Source organism: Pangasianodon hypophthalmus, chromosome 15 (genome assembly GCF_027358585.1).
Source record: "Pangasianodon hypophthalmus isolate fPanHyp1 chromosome 15, fPanHyp1.pri, whole genome shotgun sequence".
Classification (NCBI taxonomy): domain Eukaryota; kingdom Metazoa; phylum Chordata; class Actinopteri; order Siluriformes; family Pangasiidae; genus Pangasianodon; species Pangasianodon hypophthalmus.
Window position 1 is genome coordinate 20,242,252 of NC_069724.1, and position 20,062 is coordinate 20,262,313.

Genomic DNA, 20,062 nt, shown 5'->3' on the forward strand with positions numbered 1-20,062 from the left:
GCAATGTTAGCTTTTTCTACATCCTCTTGTGTGTATTTTGTGAAAAATAAACATAAAAATGAATAGCAAAAACATAAAGTTCTGTGTTAGTGTTGCTTAATATCTGTATGCTTTTGGTAAAACGCACCTAATTCAAGTTGCCACCCATATTTTTAAATTAAAATACTAATTACTTCAGTACTTTTCCATTTAACATCTCATCCTTGAACTATTCTTTTTCATAAGTCATCCATTACAGGTTATGAAAACGAAAATGCACATTTTTAGTTCACATTCACCCCTATGAAATATTTGGAATCTTCCACAAGGCGTATGTTCAACAGGAAGTTGCATCATCCGAATTTCCTGAAGATCATGAGAAGAAGAAAATTAGTTTTCTCAGTTGTTTTTTTTTTTTATTTTCAGTAATATTGTGATATTGACTGACTAGATTACTTTGAATGTACAACCGTGTTACCCAAATTATAGACTAAAAGTAATTTATTAATATAAACATATATATACAGGGTGTCAAAAGTCTTCATACATAGGTGACTATGTTTGCCAGCACCACGTCAGTTGTGCCTTCATCAGTGGATGTTTGTGGACGTCCACTTCTCGGTTGGTCGGCAACACTTCCAGTCTTTTTGAAGTTGTTAATAAGTTCATATGCTACAGTGTCGTGTGTGATGTCATGTTAAATGGATAAGTGGATGTTTCCACTTAAGGTTAAGTGGATGTTTCCTGTTAAAATCCATCGCAACCTTGAGACCGCTTCCCGATCTAGCCATGAGAACAATTTCAATAAACTAATCTTTTGTCAAAGGCATTCTTAAAGACTATTTGAAAAAAAAAAAATACAATAATATAAACTAAATATGAAAAATTTTGGATGACATTTTCCTAAAAAGTGTTAATTTCCCCTATGTATGGAGAATTTAGGGACACCCTGTAGAATTACTTACATTAGTAGAATGTCTTTAATGTTATCACGTCATCATGTCATTAATATGGATGCTCATGCACATTTTGTGTATTTGCTAATTCTATGGCAAAAAAACTAAATAATGATACTCACTTATGTGCAAAATGCAGCCATTATCAGCAGAGAAACCTTGTAAAAATGAAATATTGTTATCTTAGGTGGGTTAATACATCTTTTTAATGGTTAAATCACCTATTAACTACATGTTTTCTTGATGCACTTCTTCTGAAGCTGACCACTGCTTTAAACACAAGCACTCTGACTGACTGTGTTTCCTGTCTGACATTCTGACACTGACCATAGCTTAAAAACACAGAAGAAGCACACAAAAGCAAACATTTAAATGAAAACATTTAAATAGTTTTTTTTTTCATTTATTTATTTTGTACCTTTCAAAGCAAAAAAAAATTACACCTTTATATTGACATGGAAACAGTGTGTTCATTTCCTTAACTTACTACAGAGTGGATAGAGGTTTAGGGACAATGGCGAGATTTAGCATTTCTCTCTTTGGTGGGGTGAAAGGGAACGAAAAAGCATGTCTTCATGTGTTCGCATGTCGTATATACATGTTTGGCGCAATAACTTAATTTACAATCTGTATTTACAAGTGGTTTTAAGAGTTCAGGGTAAAGTCTGTCACCCTTGTGGTACATATGCGGAGTACAGAAGCAAACCTTCCAACATTTTCTTGAGAATACACAGAATTGGTGTAATTCAGGGTTAGTGTCGCGGCAGCAGCACAGGAGATAAAGACGCAGCACACAATGTTAAATTGATTTAACATTTGATGAATTAGTATTCACTCAAAAGGGTGTGCATTTATTGATTAAAGACTAGAAACAAAATATCACCCGAGAGTAGAAAAATATCCAAAAAGCACCCCAGCATCTGTGGAATTGTTGGAATGCAGGAACAAAATGTTGTGTTCAGGTTCATACTGTAACTGGCCTTCTTCTGGTTATCTACCATGAAACATCAATTAGAAAACATACTTGACTAATACAAAAAAATTTTTTTTAGAACTAAAGTATGGCATATGCTAACCATCTTACACCCTTTTTACACACAATGCAATCCAAACACACTAACACACTATATCACAAAAAAGCCCCTGTTCTTCATCACACGTTCGAAAATGATCAAACGACAAAAAACGGGCGAAAAAAACACACGCATCAACCTATTTAGCTACTAGAAAATAATGAACAAAACAACAACAAAACTATTTTCAGTGTTTACATTTTTGCTCTTTTTTTTTAAAGGCACATTTTTAAATAGATTTAACCTATATCTGACACACAAAACCAAACCACTCAGCATACATTAATAAAGTTTTAAAAGCATTCAGCACAAACACTTAAAAACGCGCATGGAAACAGGTGGAGCCCTCGTGCAGCGCAGTAAACGTGAGGACGGTGTCCTTCTGTTCCCAGGTCCGGGTTACAAACTCCGCATTCACTACAAGTCACAATCAAGCTACAATCCTTTAGGAATTCGAAGGACTGTGTTAACAGGGACAAAAAGAGATCCATTGCTAAGAAAAAAGTCAGATAATCTTAACAAATGTGACTGAAACTGCAAGAAATAATATTGCCTTACAGCGCAGGGCCTGCTGCACACTATATACTAAGCCTAGATTTCTCAATCACAGCTAAAACTAATAAACAAATGCAAACTACAACTTGCCTACTTCTCAAAAATGTCATTCTTTTCTTTTCTCTGTATTTGTAGCCTGTCCTTGTCTCATTCATACACACATTTAAAAGGCAGAGAAACGCGATTGCCAAAAACAATGTAAAAACGCAGAAGAGGTAAAAGGGAAAAAAAAGTGATAAAAGTGATCAAGAGATGTTCAGATCTCTGTCATTTTTGTATAATTTGGAAACAAAGTGGACAATCTTGGTCAGCATTCACTAAAGTGCTACACACGGCCTGACTGGTAATAAAAACTATGAAAGAAAACAGGGAGAAAGTAATGTGTAAGGATGAGTTGCATGTAAACTACAAGTTTTATAGTTTACTATCCAAGTTTTTCTACAGAACATGGCCTGGGTTGCACCAAGAAAGCTTTAACCTGGAATACATCCACTGTTAATCCAGTTGCACCAAACTTAAAAATACCTTTTAAGAATATTCCAAACTGCATTTAAGAAATCATTTAATCCTGGTTTCAGTTTTTACCTAATATTTGATTAAACTTATGTAAACTTTAATCTTGAATTCATTATTTTAAACTCTAACTCAGTAAGGGATTCATTTTCATCTTGCACTTGTTAAGTGCAAGTGGTTTAAATTTCAAATATATGGACTGCAGATAATGAAATCTCCATAAAGGAAAATTATCATGCTAGTTTTCACTAGTAAAAAAAAAAGTAAAAAAAAAGGTAACTAATCACTAAAGAGTAACAGTGTTGCTGTTTTTTTTTAAAAGAGTAAACTGTATACCCAAGTGAAGTGTTTTATCACCGATTATATTAATTAATACCTGTTAATTACATTATTACAGGTTATATTACATCAGGATTATCATTTTAATCTAATTTTTTTTAAAAATGAAATGGTGCAACACAACTTATGAACTTCAAATTCAACTCCAAGGTACCTTCTTGGTGTAACCCATGGTTCGTCTCTTTTTTTGGTTCGTCACATTCATCTGGTGAAAAGATATTCTTCAGACGTGAAGCACAAGGGGGAAAATGATGTAAAATAGACTAGGGTAAAATAAAATAAAGTGACACATAGTCCATTAGGAGGTGACTAATTCATCTTCCATGAGTGACATTTGGATATTAATGTGAAATTTGCCTTCAAGCGGCTAGGAGTGTACCTAACCAGAAATATGAGTTCCAACTTACACTCTTATTTATAGTACTAAACTGTGTCTTTCCTGGGGTGGGGTGGGGTGGTGTGGTACCCTCAAGGATACATCCCTTGTATCTTCATTATGTAAGTTTCACCTGGAAATGTGTATATAGTGTACTTTTAAGTATATAAATGAACCGTAATTCATTTGTAGATTAAAGCTTTAAAGGTACACTACTTGCAGATGCATACTAAAGTTACAAAAGATCCAGTTCCACCCAAGTGACCTCGAAAGATACAGTTTAATACCTTTATTTCCGAGAGTGTATGATTAAATCCAACTGCTGATGAATATCTATCACCTGTGATTGCACAATCCCAGTACTAAAGAAAATCAGATCCTGACATAGTGTTATGTCTATGCAAAACAAAAAGATGTTTACACAGTGCAGCTTATAGGTTAAAAAAAAAAGATATCCACGAGAATGTCAGGAAATCAACGTGGGTCTGATGTGATTGCCTGCAGCTTATTTGATTTCTGATTCACATCAACCACAGTGTGATTCAGGAACGCACTCTCTTCATTTCGCTCCATACACTGCAGGCATCACTATATCCGTGACCACAAACTCGATCCTCTCAGTCTTCCTTTTCTTAGACGAGAAGAAGCAGTGAGAGGGATGGAAAAGAAGGCTTATTTAAGGAATGCTGGGAAGGAATGTCAGGAACTTGGTTGAATCTCTATACACAAAGGCCTGACTGCAGCGCAGTGAGGCGACGCTCAATACACTGCTTACCTGTAAATAGTAATAATTTAAAAAAAACAACACACAGTTACTCTCATGTTAATTCAGCACACATGTACAGTATGAGAAGAGGATAAGACTGCATAGAAGGAAGCACTCACACTTGCTGACGCTGAGGATGTCGGCCTGCTCAGTGAGCAGCAGTGACAGACCCTCCATCAACAGCAAGGCTTTGTGGTAGCGCTGTACTGAAGCCTCACCCTGGTGGAACATCTCATCCAGAGCTGCAGCCTGCACCTACAGGACACACTCAGAATACTCAATAAACATTTCTTTCCTTAGGCTATGCATAATCATAACCGTAAACAACAAATCTAATATGTTTTGGAGGCATGTCACATGAATAGTATATGTAGTAAAGCTATCAGAAAAGAATTTCACACTTCGTAATATGTACGTAACTTTAAAAAAAATCCATATTTGAATATTTAAGGTCATTTCATAAGATTGACGTATAGCAAAAAAATCCACAACTGAATATTTTAGATCAAGTGTCTACTTTTAGTGAGGTAAAGTCTATTTAAACACATGCTTTCTAAACATTTTGGCCAAATGACCCTTTTAACTGTATGTTGAAAAACAGCTCTGAAAGAAATGCATGTGACTATTTATTAATTTATTGATTTATTTATTTTTGTATCAATTTTCTGATAGATAGATAGATAGATAGATAGATAAAAAAAATAATAAATAAAAAAACAAACAAAATAAAACTAAAATAACAAATAAATTAATAAAATAAAACTATATGTCCTAAAAGTGACAACTGATACTTAATCATAATTAATATTAGATGCTCATTGGAATTTTTTTGCTGTAGCTGAATCTCTAATGGATTTGTATTGGCCAGAGTACACTACATATGTTCAATGCCTTTTTGTACCCTTTATACCCTTTGTAGTGAGCAGATGTAGTGAACAGGAATCATTTCGTCTTTGGCGTAACAGTGTTTTGGGGTGGCGATTTTTATATGAATCTCAGGGAGCTAAAAGTAAAAGCATAAAGTGATGATAAAGTGATTTCCTCTGCATAAAAAAGCAACAACTGTCACCTTGAATGCTTTATGTACTAGTCTAGCACCAGTGGTGGTTCTCTTTGTTGCAGTACAAAATGATTTTGAGGCTCGTTAATATTTCAATCACTGAAGACTTTAACAGCCATGGTGTATACGTCACGGAGTCGTGCTTTCTTCATACCATCTGCACAGTGTGGCTGAAGATGAGCCTTTCTGCAGTGATGGTGTTGATGTGGTCCATCAACCGGTGCTTTCGGGAAAAGAACCGCTCCAGACGCGCACTCAGGGAGCGACATGACGTCACGCTCGACTTGTACAGATCGTTTAGTCTCCTGACCACTGCGAGATAAGAGATCAAACCAGTTCTTTAATATACTCTATTTATCACTACAAATTCTACGAACAGATTATTGAGACCGGGCTGATATTAAGGTATTAAGGTGTAGTTCACTAAAAATGAGGCAATGAGTAGGTCAGGAGGAAAGATGATGCCGCTCACCTTGTTTAACTGTGGTGGAGGGATACAGTTTACCCTGTTTGATGCCCTCCATGGCTGTGTGCAGTTCAGTGGACAGGAGCTCTGCAGTCTTCATATACAACACCAACTGCTCAGCGTAACTGAAACACGAACACACGTACACACACGCCATTTTCACACTGCGGAGTAGCGGGAAATCATAGCAACAGGACTTGTACAGTATAGTCTTAAAGACGTTCCTCCATTCAACTGAACTAATGATTAAAAAAAATGAGAAGTTTTCTTGACAAACAGGATATTACACTGCAATTATCCTCTTTCAAAGTTAGGGTGGTTCAAATCTTACTGCTCAGGTGTCGCAATCCACTGTCACTTTGCTGACTCAAAAAACGAAGGGTCTGTGTGTGTGTGTGTGTGTGTGTGTGTGTGGGCGTGCATGCAGCACAATACACTCTTCTGAGGAAGCTGAATGAGTTTCAAAATACACTTTTGTTCCAATTGTTCCTGTTTGTAGACTTGAAATGCATAGTGTACTGCAAAAATGTGCTGAGAAGTGCTGCTGAATTCTCAAATCTGATTGGTCAGACGGTGCTGATTAATTTTCTCTGATTAAACAGCAGCTCTGACAAAAGTAACGTCCTGTAATGTGTTTTTTGTGCCTTGTCACCTTCAAGAGGGAGAAATAAAAAGAGGCTAGTGAGTGAATGACTTTATAACAGCTGGCCATAACGGAAGTGACAACAGGAACGAACTTGTTTTGTGGACGTTTCACAACATTACACGTAACTATAAATGGATAAAAAGTACATGTCATTATTGAATTAAAAGAACTGGCAAATTGCTGCGGTATGAGAGGAACGAAACACTTTAGGATGTGCTGTCAGAGGAAAATAATCTTCGTAGACGGAGTTACTTCCAACGACTCATCGTTGATTGTTTTCCTATAACAGCATGTTATAGGAACCGTTGTGTTTTATTCCTCACATACGACCCACCAGTTGTTGCTTCTATTATTTTCATGATGTCAAGACATTTTTCACTGCACTGTGTTTGTGTGTATGTGTGTATACCTCCACTCGCGGCTCAGAGAACTGATCTGATCGGCCACAACGCTTTCTTGCTGGTGTAGGCAGGTTGAGGGCTGTTCAGCTCGCCCGGCCTCTCCACCTCTCGACGCTGCCACCTCCACCATACAGCGAGCAAAATCCAGTGTGAACCGGAGCCGCTGCAGAATCTCAGTGTGCTCCTGCTGCAGAAAAAAAAACACAAAACCACTCAGCACACAAAACCCAACACTCATCAGCAATAATCAGTTATGTATGTGATATGTTGTATTATACCACAACGTTGTTGAAGTCTTGATTCTGATTGGTCAAGAGGTGTTGATTAATTTTCTATAACACCAGCTCTGACAGTAGGTCCAACTGCACAGTTTATAATAATGCGCTCGTTCTAAAAGTTATCATTTCTATAGTAACAACTTACACAGGAACTTGTATGGCAGACTCGCCACATAAACAAAATGAAAAATGTATGTAATCGTTGATATGTTAATTAAGCAGAGGTAAATAAACATGTCAGAGATACAGCTTCTTAACTTTAAGTTTTCTGGCACGGGAAAATCTTCAGGACAGAGGGCTGTGAGGTTTCTTGGTAACAAAGCAGAATTTTTTTTTTATTAACTTCATAAAACAGAAAAAAGACAGGCTGCTGAGAGAATGACTTGTTTATAGCTGCTGTAACACGTGATCAAGGAATTAACTTGTTCTGTGGACGTTTCACAACATTAACAGTAAATATTAATGGATTAAAAAGTATGACGTGTCGTTCTTTAATTAATTAAAATAATTCATAATTGGCAAATTGCTGTGCTATAAGAAAAACAAAAACACGAGACGAGAGATTATTGGAAAATAATCTTTGTGTAGAGGCTGTGTGTTTTATTCTTTTACGTATTCAGTAGTGTTATCAGGAATGCTTTGAAATATCATCACTACACCTACAATCCAATTGGAATGGCAGCCATGTAGCTTTGCAAGCTGTATGTATAACTTTATGTCTAACATTAGTAACTGTAATGGTCAACTCAAGAACTAATTAATAATCAAAACTTTTTACAAAGAAATTCCAGACACACATATTTACCTCCATTAGCGTTTCTTCTGGGAGCTCGGGGGCCTCAAACATTACAGCTCCCTCCAAGTTGGCTGAGATGGGGTCAGTGAGACCATAACGGGGACTGGACGAGCCCTCAAAAGCATCCAAACACATGCCTGTCTGAGGGTAACGGCTGGTGAGGGACCCCACAGGGCTGATAGAGCTCGAGGAGCATGCTGCAAGATAAATTACAGCAAGACATTAACAATGAGTATAAACAATGTATAATAATCGTATCAGCTTACAGACTGTTCATGATCAGTGCATAGTAATGAATTGTGCATGTCAATATAGAAATAATAATAATAATAATAATAAAATGGTAAACCACATGTCACCCTTTGCTGTCATGTGTGTCTGGGATTGTACACTTTATTGTCTAGCACATAGGGACACACAAAACTGAGACTGAAAAAAAGGAGGATTAGAGTTAAAAAAATGGACTCACCTGAAAATTTTCTGGAGCGAGAGGTGTGGGGTGGCGTTCCTCCGCTGGGTGGCGAGCCCACAGTGAACACCACTCGCGCTGGACTGCCTGAGCCCACCACCATGGTCCCACCACCTGCAGGCGCTGTGGAGCAAAGAACAGTTACTCATCATATTCCACCTGCTTCCATGGGTTACATGCCTGCACTCATGGTTTTCATCATAATCTAAAAAAAACTTTTTTTTTTTTAGAAAATACTTGTTTTTTAAAGCTATTTTGGTCCAATATTTTGCACCTTTTGCCTACTGCTCCTTCATTTAGTATTTTTTTTTTTGGAATTTGACATGATTTCAGTTAGATTTAATAGCTAAATAATTTTACTGTGCCAATGTTCGATTTTGTTTTTTCCGCACTGCCTTGTTTACATAAAAGCTTTGGTTTTGAAATGAATTGGTTTTCAATTTATTCTAAGATACAGGAATTAATATACTATAGAGAGAGATCTCGATGAAATCAAAGCTGCTATTAGATGTAATATCTCTTACTTTATTTAGAAAAGGAATTACCTCACTATGTACACAGGGGAAAAAAAATTGTATTTTTTATCCTACTTTGTCTAGGAAAAATACACATTTGCACTGCACACAATATACCACCCTACTTCAACAGTTTCTGAGATCACCAACCCTTTTTAATTCATAAAATCAGCCACTGCTATGCTGAACTTCCACAAACGCTCATGTACAGTAAATAATGAGTCGTGTATTTATCTCCAACTATTTGCCTTGTGTAATCTAGTCAGGGGTTATGAAGCATTCAGCCAACCACAACTGCTTTACAGTAAGATTATACTGACTTATCGTTTACATCATATTGACTCGAGCTGCGGTTTTAACCGCTAGACGTTTATCTTCTAACAATAATCCGTCTGACACACATACACAATTCTGTTGATCTTTTTGTTCCAAATAGAAGTGAATAAATGTGAGTTCTAACCTGTGATATCGATTGCTTTGTCAGCATTGAGGTTCTCCGTGCTGCCCCTGTCTCCCAGCTGGCCCCCGAACGCCGCCATCAGCAGCATGTCCGACAGACGGCCAGAGCTCTGCGACCTGCAAACACACAGGACAGGGATGAGTGAGGAAACAAAGAAAGAGGATTTAAAAAAAAAAAAAAACTGCTGTCTGTTTTCCCAGAACACAGCCACTTTCAGCCACTACCTTCCAAAAGCCTTGGCGTCCTCAGGCTGGAAAGCGCCAGGCATGCCTGATTCGCCCTGGCACGGCCGGCCAGCAGATGATGGGAAAACTAAACCCTGCTGAGTCAGAAACGTCACCATGTTCGGCGAGCTGGGCGGCTTTGGGAACTCAAATGGGGACATAGCCTGAGAGCAAAAACAAAAACAGAATTCAGAGGTCCTAACATTGTTAGCAAGAAAATCCTAGCAGGCGGAAAGGGGAAAAAAAAAATTTACCACACAACCCCTTAGTGTATGTCAGCTCCATGCTAACAAAATTAATACAGCTGATATTTAACTGCAATCTATAGAATTGTTTTGATTTATTTGGAGCTTTTTTTAACAATTGTTACAAAATTAACACAAGTGCATGTCCAATCTACAGTCAGATCAATGTCCATGTCCATGCCCATAATAATAAAGTATAATCTAGCAATAATAAAGTATTTAAAGGTTCAATACATATAAAAAGATAAGAAAGAAAGAAAATATTACACGGTGATGCACTGCACAATTTATTGTGGGCTTTTCTTTTAACTAACCAACCTGTTTATCAACACAGAAAATGCAAAATACTCTCACTTTTGTTTTCTGTTGGCTCACATGACCAAGGTTCACCAATTCACAGGTTAAAGTTCACCTAGATAAGTTTGGCACAAAGTGAAAGTAACAACAATGCAGTTTTCAACACATCCTACATCCTGTTTCCTGAATCGGCTATTTTTTCCCCATGTTCTTCTGAACACTGCTTGAAAAAACACTAATTTAAAAAACAGAAATGCGTAGCTCCCAGATGTCTCCTGTTTCCCTGATCTTTTCATTTCAGAAATCGTAAATCAGACACATTTAGCAAATCTATTGCGAACACGGCCATCTTTTCCCATATTGCACTTATCAACTGGGACTGCTTGAGAATGATTGTTGTGTACTTCACCTAGCGACTATCTGTAGGAATACAGAATTGCCTATTTACTTGCTCTGTACTGATAATACTGATACCGAAATGTAGAGAAAAGATCTTTAGTGGTTTTCCTGATAGGCTCTGAATTCTGTCACTGATTTCCAAATCATTTGTTTTATGCTTAAAGGTGGAGCACTGTGTGAATAATTCTGTGAAAAAAAAATATTTAAAGCCTTTTCAATAACAGTGAACTTCATTAAAGTGTGTTTAGAATGGAGCTGATGAGAAAATAAATATAAAAAAAATGTTGCATGATCGTGTGATAATTAGAGAAAAAATTAGTTTGAATTAAAAAAATTCACATCAAGCAGCAGTAGGTGATTTAAAAAAAATATTGCCACAATATCACAGTTGGCAGCTAGAGATCAAGAGACACTGTATCTGGCACTAAAGTAGTGGAAAATTGGCAGTGTAGCTGTAATGAAATGGAACGTTATCCAATAAATGTTCACTCCAACAGCTTTGGCAAGACACCTGAACAGAACGGCTACATACTCTTGACGGTGATCCCAGGATGGTGGGTAAAGGACTGCGCTGCATTAGTTCACTGAGTCGGGGAGAGGAATGTAGGGGCCGCAGGGCCATCGTGCCTCCCTGCGGGGCCACAACGGGGTCCGAGTGCTGTTTCCTGATCGTCTGCCTGCAGCCGCCAGCGGCCTCCAGCAGGCAGGGGGCGCTGTGGAGGCGTGAGCCCAGCCCATGCTGCCTGGATCTGGACCTAGCATCGGGTAGTTGGAGAGCTGGGAAATGAGAGAGAGAGAGAGAGAGAGAGAGACAGAGAGAGAGGTAGTTCTTGGGTGAATTTGTGCTGATGTAAATAACAGCATGATGCAGGCTGCGGGGCAGGTGAATTATTAAAAAAAAAATCAGTAGAGAGCTTGGAGAAATGCAGACCTTCTGTTTGTGCTTGCATGGCAAATTTCAAAACAATCTGAATTGTGAAAGTAGAAGCGTGCACTGCATATAAAGCGCAAACACAGACATGCCATACCAGGCTACAGCCTCTCGGCATGACGTTAATATTGCAAACAGATGCTCAAAACAGCACAAGAATACTGATCAGATCAGAACTGTGTGATTTTACATTTTTAGGTTAAACAAACAAACAATTATTTCAGAGGTGAAAGGGATTTTTTTTAAAGTAAGATGTTATACTGACCTAGCCACCATTATTAGCATCTTTAAACAAAATATCAAATTTTGGTAAAAAATAGGGTGTACAGCTCCATTATGTTATAACCTATGTAGGGGACAAAGAGTGACATTTGGGATTCAAGAGCCTAACATCAAAATGGCCAAATTCACCTAGATCATGGGCATGAAACTCAGCTTGTGTGTTACCTGGGGAAGAATAGTAACTGAAGTTCAGGACATTGGTAGGGGCAATAGTGATGACATGGGACTATAGTTCATTACCCCACCTGTTTGGTAAATGCTACTTCATAAATCCATAGATACTTGGGCACTAGAAAGTAGTCCTCACCTTGTGGGGAGAGCTGGAGGGGTTTGATGCCTCCTATAGACAACCTGTGGGCGGTGATGGCTGAGTGATGAGAGGGAGACGGTCCTGTCCTCCCACAACCAAGGGGACTACCACTGCTGCACCGCCGCACTGGAGTGCACCTACACAGCACACAAACACACACAGACACACACAACATATCATACAGCACATGACAGAGTGACTGCTGTGTTCTCACCTGCATAATGAACCACAACAATGGGGAAAGTGCAACAGGGTTTGAATCAAACGAACTAAACACTGCTTAAGTAAAAGCACCCTTAAACACCCATTGTGCTCCTTTTGCCTACAAATATGCAAATATTTTAAAACGTTGAAATAAAATTTGATAAGTGATATTGGTTCTGTACTCACCGTGGGGAGCTGTCCTGGCTGGGAGAGTGCAGGTTCTGCTCCATGCGCTGATAGTTGTGAATCTGTGTGGGCACTGGAATGGGCACGGACTGTCCATAGTTACTACAGTTACTCAAAGAGTGATCAGGAGGCCTGCTGAGAGTGAAAGAAAGAAGGTGGGACGGATGAGACAGTAGGACAAAGAGAACAAAGAAAGAAGAAACAGAACACAGTGAGATGCATGACTCAATACACCTTCCAAGAGACCTCATTCATGAGAAACGCTGAGGAAGAGCGAGGAGCATTTGGGCAGCGCTGACCTCGAATCTGACCTGACTGTCAACAAAACAAACAGCTTGTGCTGACTTCAGTGGACGCCAAGTGAGTGACACGCCCATCAATACTGATCGAGCGAGAAGTGTTAGCTACTCCACCTTTCTCAGCCTTGTCACTTTAAGAGGCATTAAAAAAAACTGACATCGCTGTAGTGCAGCCACTTCCTGTACAGTGTGACCAAAGTAAGCAAAGAATAAATCATGCAAACTTCACCACATCACTACCGAGCATTCTGGCCAGAGAGCTAACATAACTGATGAAGATTTTCGAATATGATTTAATTCCTTTTAGAAATCCTGTCAAGTTAGCTCATGTTAGTTTGCCAACATGAGCAGTAAAGTCTCTAAACATTTTCATAGGTGACTTCCTGTCACGTTATGACACTTACAACAGCTAGCTGGATAGCGTCAGCTGGGAAGATTATGATCCTTTATAAACACAATATAAATCTTCTCCAAGATGGTGTAAGATTAGCCCATGAAAGCCAGTTAGTAAACATTGAAGACAAACATTTATGAATATGGATTAAATATTCTCTCAGAAATCCTGCCAGGTTAGCTCGTGTTAGCTAGCCAATTGAGCAGTAAAGCTTTAAACATTTACATATGACTTCCTGTCAGGTTGGCTCAAAATAGTGAGCTGGATAGCGTCAGCTGGGAAGATTATCCTTGTTTATAAATATGATATAAATATCTTACCGAAAAAAAAATTCCTTAAGATTACCTCATGTTAGCCAGGTAGCTAGCATCAGTGGTGAAGACAAACATTTATTAATGACTTATGAACTCCTGTCAGGTTAGTTAGCTAATTTAGCCAGTGAAGCTTTATTTCCACATATGACTTACTGTCAGTTTAGTTTACTGTCAGTCAGAGCTAGCCAGCAAGTGATCATTTACAAATATTAAGTAAAAATGTTCTAAAAAATTCAGTAAAATCAGTTCATGATAGTTAGATAACTAGCATCAACGGTGAAAATAAACATTTAAGAATATGACTTAAATAGCCTCTAAGAAATCCTGTCAGATTAGCTTATGTTAGTTTGCCAACATGAGCAGCAAAGATTCTAAACATTACTGAATATGACTTCCTGTCAGATTAACTCATAACAGCTAGCTGGCTAGTAGCACTGTGATCAGTTATAAATACGATGTATAAATCTTCTCAAAAATTCTGTAAGATTAGCTTGTGTTAGCCAGGTGGCTAGCAACAGTGATGAAGATAAACATTTATGAAAATGAATTATGAAATCCTGTGAGGTTAGCTTGTCAAGGGGAGCAGTTAACATTCTAAACATCTCCGAATATGACTTCCTGCCAGGTTAGCTCATAACAATAGCTAAAAATATATTACTAAATATCTAAAAATTAGCTCATATTAGCCAAATAGCTAGCATCAACAGTGAAAATCCTGTCAGGTTAGCTCATGGTAGCTAGCCAACGTGAGCAGTGAAGAACCTCAACATTTCTAAATATGACTGCCTGTCAGGTTAGCTTATGATAGCTAGCCCGGCTAGCTTCAGCTAAGAACATTATGCTCATTTATAAATATGATGACACAATCTTTTAAAAACATTTTGTAAGAGAAGCTCATGTCAGCCAGATAGCTAGCAATAAGTGTGAAAGTACACATTTATGAATATGACTTGAAATCCTTTAGGAAATCCTGTCAGTTTAGCTCATAATAGCTAGGTGGTTAGTGTCAGCAATGAAGATAAGAATCATTTATGAATATTACTTATAAACCTTCTCAAAAATCCTGTCAAATTAGCGAATTTTTGCTAGCTGGCTAACAATATCTGTTAAAACTCATGCACATATTCTGTATGAATGCATTTTTTTCTTGTCGTGCCATCTAGTTATCCTAATGTTAATCTGTATTGTCTTGTTTCACTTTATTTTGTCTGATTGTACTCAGGTATGTAGATGAATGACATTAAAAACGAACTTGACTTGACTTACCCTGCCGGTGCTGCAGAGCTGCTGTAAGAGGGCGAGCGTGGAAGAGACTTGGCCTGGTTGCCCTGACTTCCAGACGCGAGAAGAGAACTCCTGTTACAGAGCAAAGACAAAACACTTTAATTCACAAAAATAAATGCATTTTATTTGACTGACACAGACACATGAAGGATGAAGAATGTCTGAAGAGTGAAGATGCATTACAGAGTGTTGTATGCATTACACACAGAGTAATTTGAACTACACATCAAGCATCAATAAGAGATATGAGATAAAGATGAGTTTCTCACCCACTATACATAAGACTATCCTGAAGCACCTTCCCTGAGGGCATTTCACATGTGAGCTCACCTAGACAGAGAAAGACAGAGATATATAACGAGTGAGTTGAGAAGGATCGAACAGTAAGAAGTAACCAAAAATAACAAATAGTCTGAGTCCTGCATTCGCAGGCTGTCGCCTCCCATCCTGTTATTGAGTAATATGGTTAGTTATGGAGGAAAAGGAGCAGGAGCAAAAAATTTCACTTACTGGGGAAATGAGCCGGAACCATGACAAAGTCGTCTGTGTCGCAGGAAGAGTTCTTACTGCTTCCTCCACCACCAGCCGAATCCTTCAGCAAGAAGCCTGGAGAATCCTGGGTAGGGGAGGCCAACGCTTTGGCTCGATTCTGCTGGATCTCACCAAGGGACTGCTGCAAATTCAAAGAGATATTATTACTGCTGTTGTAAATTTTTTTTTATTTTGTTTGACAATCAGGCTTCAAGTCAATTTAATTGAGTGAGAAAGAAAGAAGAGGGCAGTTTTTCAGCTCCAAATTCAAAAACAAGAACTAAGAGGTTATATATGTGCTCATTTTCAACTAACATTAAAAAAAAAACAAACAAAAAAAAAACCAGGAAAGGTCACAGTGCAAAAATGCATCGAATGCACAATTGAATCATCATCATCATCATCATCTATGACACTTTATACTTTATACCAGCTTATACTGGCTACAACAAAATTACTGACAAATAAGTAAATATTTCTGCACCCAATAGCTGCCGAAAATAACAAAATTAAAAAATAACACACTTTCATATACTTTGATGGATGAACGTGACAATTTTAAATTTTAAATACAGTAGTATTTATTGAATAATCGAATGATTTATATAAATATATATTTATATACGAGAACACTTTTCACTCATCAAACCGCACACTGTATCGTCACAGAGGAACAGCAACAAATATTTACTATTCTAATGAAAAATACACATAGGGTCACAAGCGACTGCCATAAAGAGATCAACCAGAGGGGCTGGTCTGAAACAGCAGTGCGTATGCGTGCGCGCACACACACACACACACACACACACAAACACACATACACACTTACAGGAGGAGAAGCGAGGTGTGAGGTGGAGGAGCTGCTACATGAGCTGGCTGAACCTGAGCTGGGAAAGCAGGTCAGGGTCACCGGTGCAGCTGTGAACGAACACACACACACACACACACACACACACCCACAGATATCACTATTACTATCTTGTCTACTTTGGGTACACAAAAGATCGAAGGTCTGCATTTAATCTAAATAACAACAACAACAAAAAAGAATCTACACAAAGAAATACATATTTATATATAATTAATGTATATTATAATAAAATATTATTAGAATGTATTATTTATATTATAATTAAAATATATCATGGGAAACTAAACAGTGAAGTATAGAGATCTATATGGACAGGAAAGAGACTCACACTTCTTCATGGTGGAGCTTGCTTCAAGGAACGGGTGCTTGAAGAACTCATCTATAAATTGTACATCACGCAGTAATGAAAATCATGTTGATTAAAACCAGGAAAACACACGCAAACATAAAAATCTGAAACACAACACTGACCAAAGTCCATGCGGTCCTTATGGTTCCTCTGCAGTAGGCCCAGAAGCAAGTGCCTCAGGTGGCTGGACGTCTCTCTGGGAATGCTACACACAGAAAGAGAGAGTGAGAGAGACAGATGCGGTGTGATCAGAGGAAGAAAGAGAACAACGAGAAGCCTGTTCCACCCCTGACACTTACTTTGGGCTAAGATTCTTATTCTTCTCATAAAACAAGCGGAGGTCCTGAGGACTGCTGGCCTAAAAAGTAGAAACACAGATTGCACAGTCACAAAAATCCCTGAACTAAATAATAAGTACTACGTACACATGCTTAAGTTTCTCATTTCAACCACTGAGGGGGATATTTCACTTGATTTCCAGTATAGCCTACTTTGCTTTCTGTAACTACACTTTAATAAATGCTAAAGGTTCTTCGAAGTAGCAAGAATAGTTCGATAATTATATACTTGCATAATTGACTACAGCTATCCCAAGTGTTTGTGATAACTGCAGTCTATTATATACTTAATGAGCTACAACACAGCACATTCCAAAAGCATAGTCATGACAAGTAAAGAAATTAAATACCACTGTCAGGGATTGTAATAATATATATATTGGACTGATGGTCTAGCAGGTCTTATCGTATCTCCAATCAGCCAATCACAGGGCAGCAGTGCAGTTCATAAAATCATGTACATACAGGTCAAGAGCTTCAGGTAATGTTCATATCAAACATCACAATGGGGGAAAAATGTGAACTTGGTAACTCTGGCATGGCTGATGGTGCCAGATGGTTTGAGTATTTCAGAAACTGCTGATATCTTGGAATTTTTACGCACATACATCTCTAAAGTTTACACAAAATGGTGCAAAAAAAACATCCAGTGAGCAGCAGTTCTGAGGCAGAAATGCCTTGATGATGATAGAGGTCAGAGGAGAACGGACAGACTGGTTCGAGCTGACAGGAAGACTACAGTAACTCAAATATCCACTCTTTACAACCGTAGTGAGCAGAAAAGCATCTCAGAATGCAGAACGTGTCAAACCTTGAGGCGGATGGACTACAACAGCAGAAGATCACATCAGGTTCCACTGCCGTGAGCCAAGAACAGGAATCTGAGGCTACAGTGGACACAGGCTCACTGAAACTGGGCAGTTGAAGATTGGAAAAAATGGTGCCTGGACTTTTTCCAATCTTCAACTGCACAATTTCGCCAAGCCTGTTCCCACTATAGCCTCAGATTCCCATATCTTCATCCTCAATAGTCACATTCTAGCTTCCTGTAGAGTTTATGTGTCTCTACACAGTTAGTAGAGACACTTAATATAAAGTGAGACCAAAATAGGTTCTGTGAGTTGAAAGTCACGAATAAAATCTCTATGGCTCCAATAAATGGTGAAGATGTTACTGTATGCATTTAAATAATGGGAAAGGCCAGCACTCACTTGAAATGGGGCTTTCCCAGTCAGGCACTGAAACACAATGGTTCCTATACTCCACAGGTCAGCCTTGGCATCATAGTTCTGTGACATGATGACCTCTGGAGCCTGGTGTTAAGAACATTCCAGGGTTATAAAGTGCACGTGTGAAACAGGGAGCAGAAGATGGATGGACGATACTTGCCATGTACATGGGGGAGCCGCAGAGGGTGGCGGCCATCATGTTGTTCTGGAGGTGCCGTGCAAAGCCAAAGTCAGCTGTGGAGAGAGAAACAACAGCTCAGTATTTGGAGATTGTTTTCAGAAGAAGAAGAGTTTCATGTCAGATAAGAGAGCATAGCCTAATATCAGCACATTCAATCAAACTAAATACTGGGGGGAAAACACAAATAACCACTGGACAGAGAAGGAACTAACAAAAACACTGTATCTGTTCCAATACTAGGACGAGAGCCAAGATAATTTGCATCAGAGTCACCGGAAAGGCAGGAAATTACCAATAGAGAAACAAAAACACAAGCAATCCAAAAATAATACGTCTGTAGCTATGCTTCTCAAAGTTCTGAGATCCTTCTAAAGATGATTGAAGCTAAATGATTAATAGTATGTTTGTGTCAGCAGTGTTGACTTCTTCAAACTGATTGGTCAGAAAGTGTTGATTAATTTTCCATAACAGCAGCTCTGACAGTAGGTTGCACTCATTCTAATACATTATTATTTGTATAATAACAGCAACTTAAAAATGTGTTATTTAACAATTTTTTAAAATTTTACAATTAAAAATGTATCATTTTTGATATAATGAAGTTTTCTGTAAGGCGATGTTTATTTATACATTTATAGAAGGAGTCTCTAGTGTCCGCGCTTTTTAACAGACGTAAAGCTCTTCCTGGTTATCTGGTTATCCGGTTTAACATGACAAGCTGCATTTTATTTTTTTGTTTGTTTTATTAACTTCAGGAAACAGAAAAAAGGCTGGTGAAAGAACGTCTTTATGGCTTATGGCTGCTATTACATAAATGATCACAGCAACTAACTTGTTAAAGCTAACAAATAAATTGAATTTGTAATTTCTGTGTTATAATTTGCAAATTGCTGTGTTATAAGAGGAATAAAACACTTCAGGGTATGCTGTTAGAGGAAAATAATCAATACTAGCAACAGCAACTTCATATTGCAGGTCTTTGTTAATGTAGTTAACAACTACATTTTCCAGTCATTCTTCTTTTTTTTTTTAATCCCTTCATATATTTTTCTATGTATATATTTTTCTTATATTCAATATTTTTCTTCATATTTTTCTTTATATATGTATATTTTTTATGTATATATTTTTCTTTATATTTAATATTTTCTATATTTTCTTTTCTATGTTGGAACAGTTGTAAAAAGCATTTCACTGCAAGTCATACTGTGTATGGTTATGTGTATGATTATGTGACAAATAAAATTTGAATTTGAAATATTTTGGTGCTTCGTTGTATAAGTCACATTTACTGTGCCAGGAATTGTACTGCCGAAGTATTACGTCTATCACAAACCACAAATGGTCACTGGTAATGACTAACATAGCATGCCTAACATAAAATCACTAACAAACAGACCTGGCTCTTCCTAAAATGATTACAGAATGGAGGAGAAAAGGAGAAAACAGGGGAAAAAAAACAATGTCTATTATGGAAAATATATAATTCTCTGGAAATACACAGCTTTATAGTCTCTAAAGACTCAATAAGCAGCGTAGTACT

The 20,062-nt window shown here is 37.8% G+C and overlaps 1 protein-coding gene across 2 annotated transcripts in view; it reads right to left on the reverse strand.

Annotated features, from left to right (window-relative positions):
* Positions 1 to 1,322: 1,322 nt before the first annotated feature.
* The window catches only part of ulk1b (unc-51 like autophagy activating kinase 1), a 31,479-nt gene continuing 12,739 nt past the window's right edge, over positions 1,323 to 20,062 (reverse strand). Inside the window, exons 7-27 of one of the 2 annotated variants that reach the window (XM_026928892.3) lie at positions 18,499 to 18,572; positions 18,321 to 18,422; positions 17,071 to 17,129; positions 16,894 to 16,976; positions 16,751 to 16,801; positions 16,381 to 16,469; positions 15,528 to 15,690; positions 15,287 to 15,347; positions 15,000 to 15,089; positions 12,727 to 12,858; positions 12,334 to 12,473; positions 11,346 to 11,590; positions 9,873 to 10,036; positions 9,649 to 9,764; positions 8,674 to 8,796; positions 8,214 to 8,401; positions 7,139 to 7,317; positions 6,090 to 6,208; positions 5,772 to 5,929; positions 4,677 to 4,812; positions 1,323 to 4,566 (exon numbers count right to left, since the gene is read on the reverse strand). In XM_026928892.3, coding sequence (XP_026784693.3) covers positions 4,511 to 4,566; positions 4,677 to 4,812; positions 5,772 to 5,929; positions 6,090 to 6,208; positions 7,139 to 7,317; positions 8,214 to 8,401; positions 8,674 to 8,796; positions 9,649 to 9,764; positions 9,873 to 10,036; positions 11,346 to 11,590; positions 12,334 to 12,473; positions 12,727 to 12,858; positions 15,000 to 15,089; positions 15,287 to 15,347; positions 15,528 to 15,690; positions 16,381 to 16,469; positions 16,751 to 16,801; positions 16,894 to 16,976; positions 17,071 to 17,129; positions 18,321 to 18,422; positions 18,499 to 18,572 — 2,528 coding nt within the window. In that variant the 3' untranslated portion in view covers positions 1,323 to 4,510. Of the gene's footprint in view, positions 4,567 to 4,676; positions 4,813 to 5,771; positions 5,930 to 6,089; positions 6,209 to 7,138; positions 7,318 to 8,213; positions 8,402 to 8,673; positions 8,797 to 9,648; positions 9,765 to 9,872; positions 10,037 to 11,345; positions 11,591 to 12,333; positions 12,474 to 12,726; positions 12,862 to 14,999; positions 15,090 to 15,286; positions 15,348 to 15,527; positions 15,691 to 16,380; positions 16,470 to 16,750; positions 16,802 to 16,893; positions 16,977 to 17,070; positions 17,130 to 18,320; positions 18,423 to 18,498; positions 18,573 to 20,062 lie in introns of both variants that reach the window. The other variant, XM_026928891.3, reaches the window with a different exon arrangement.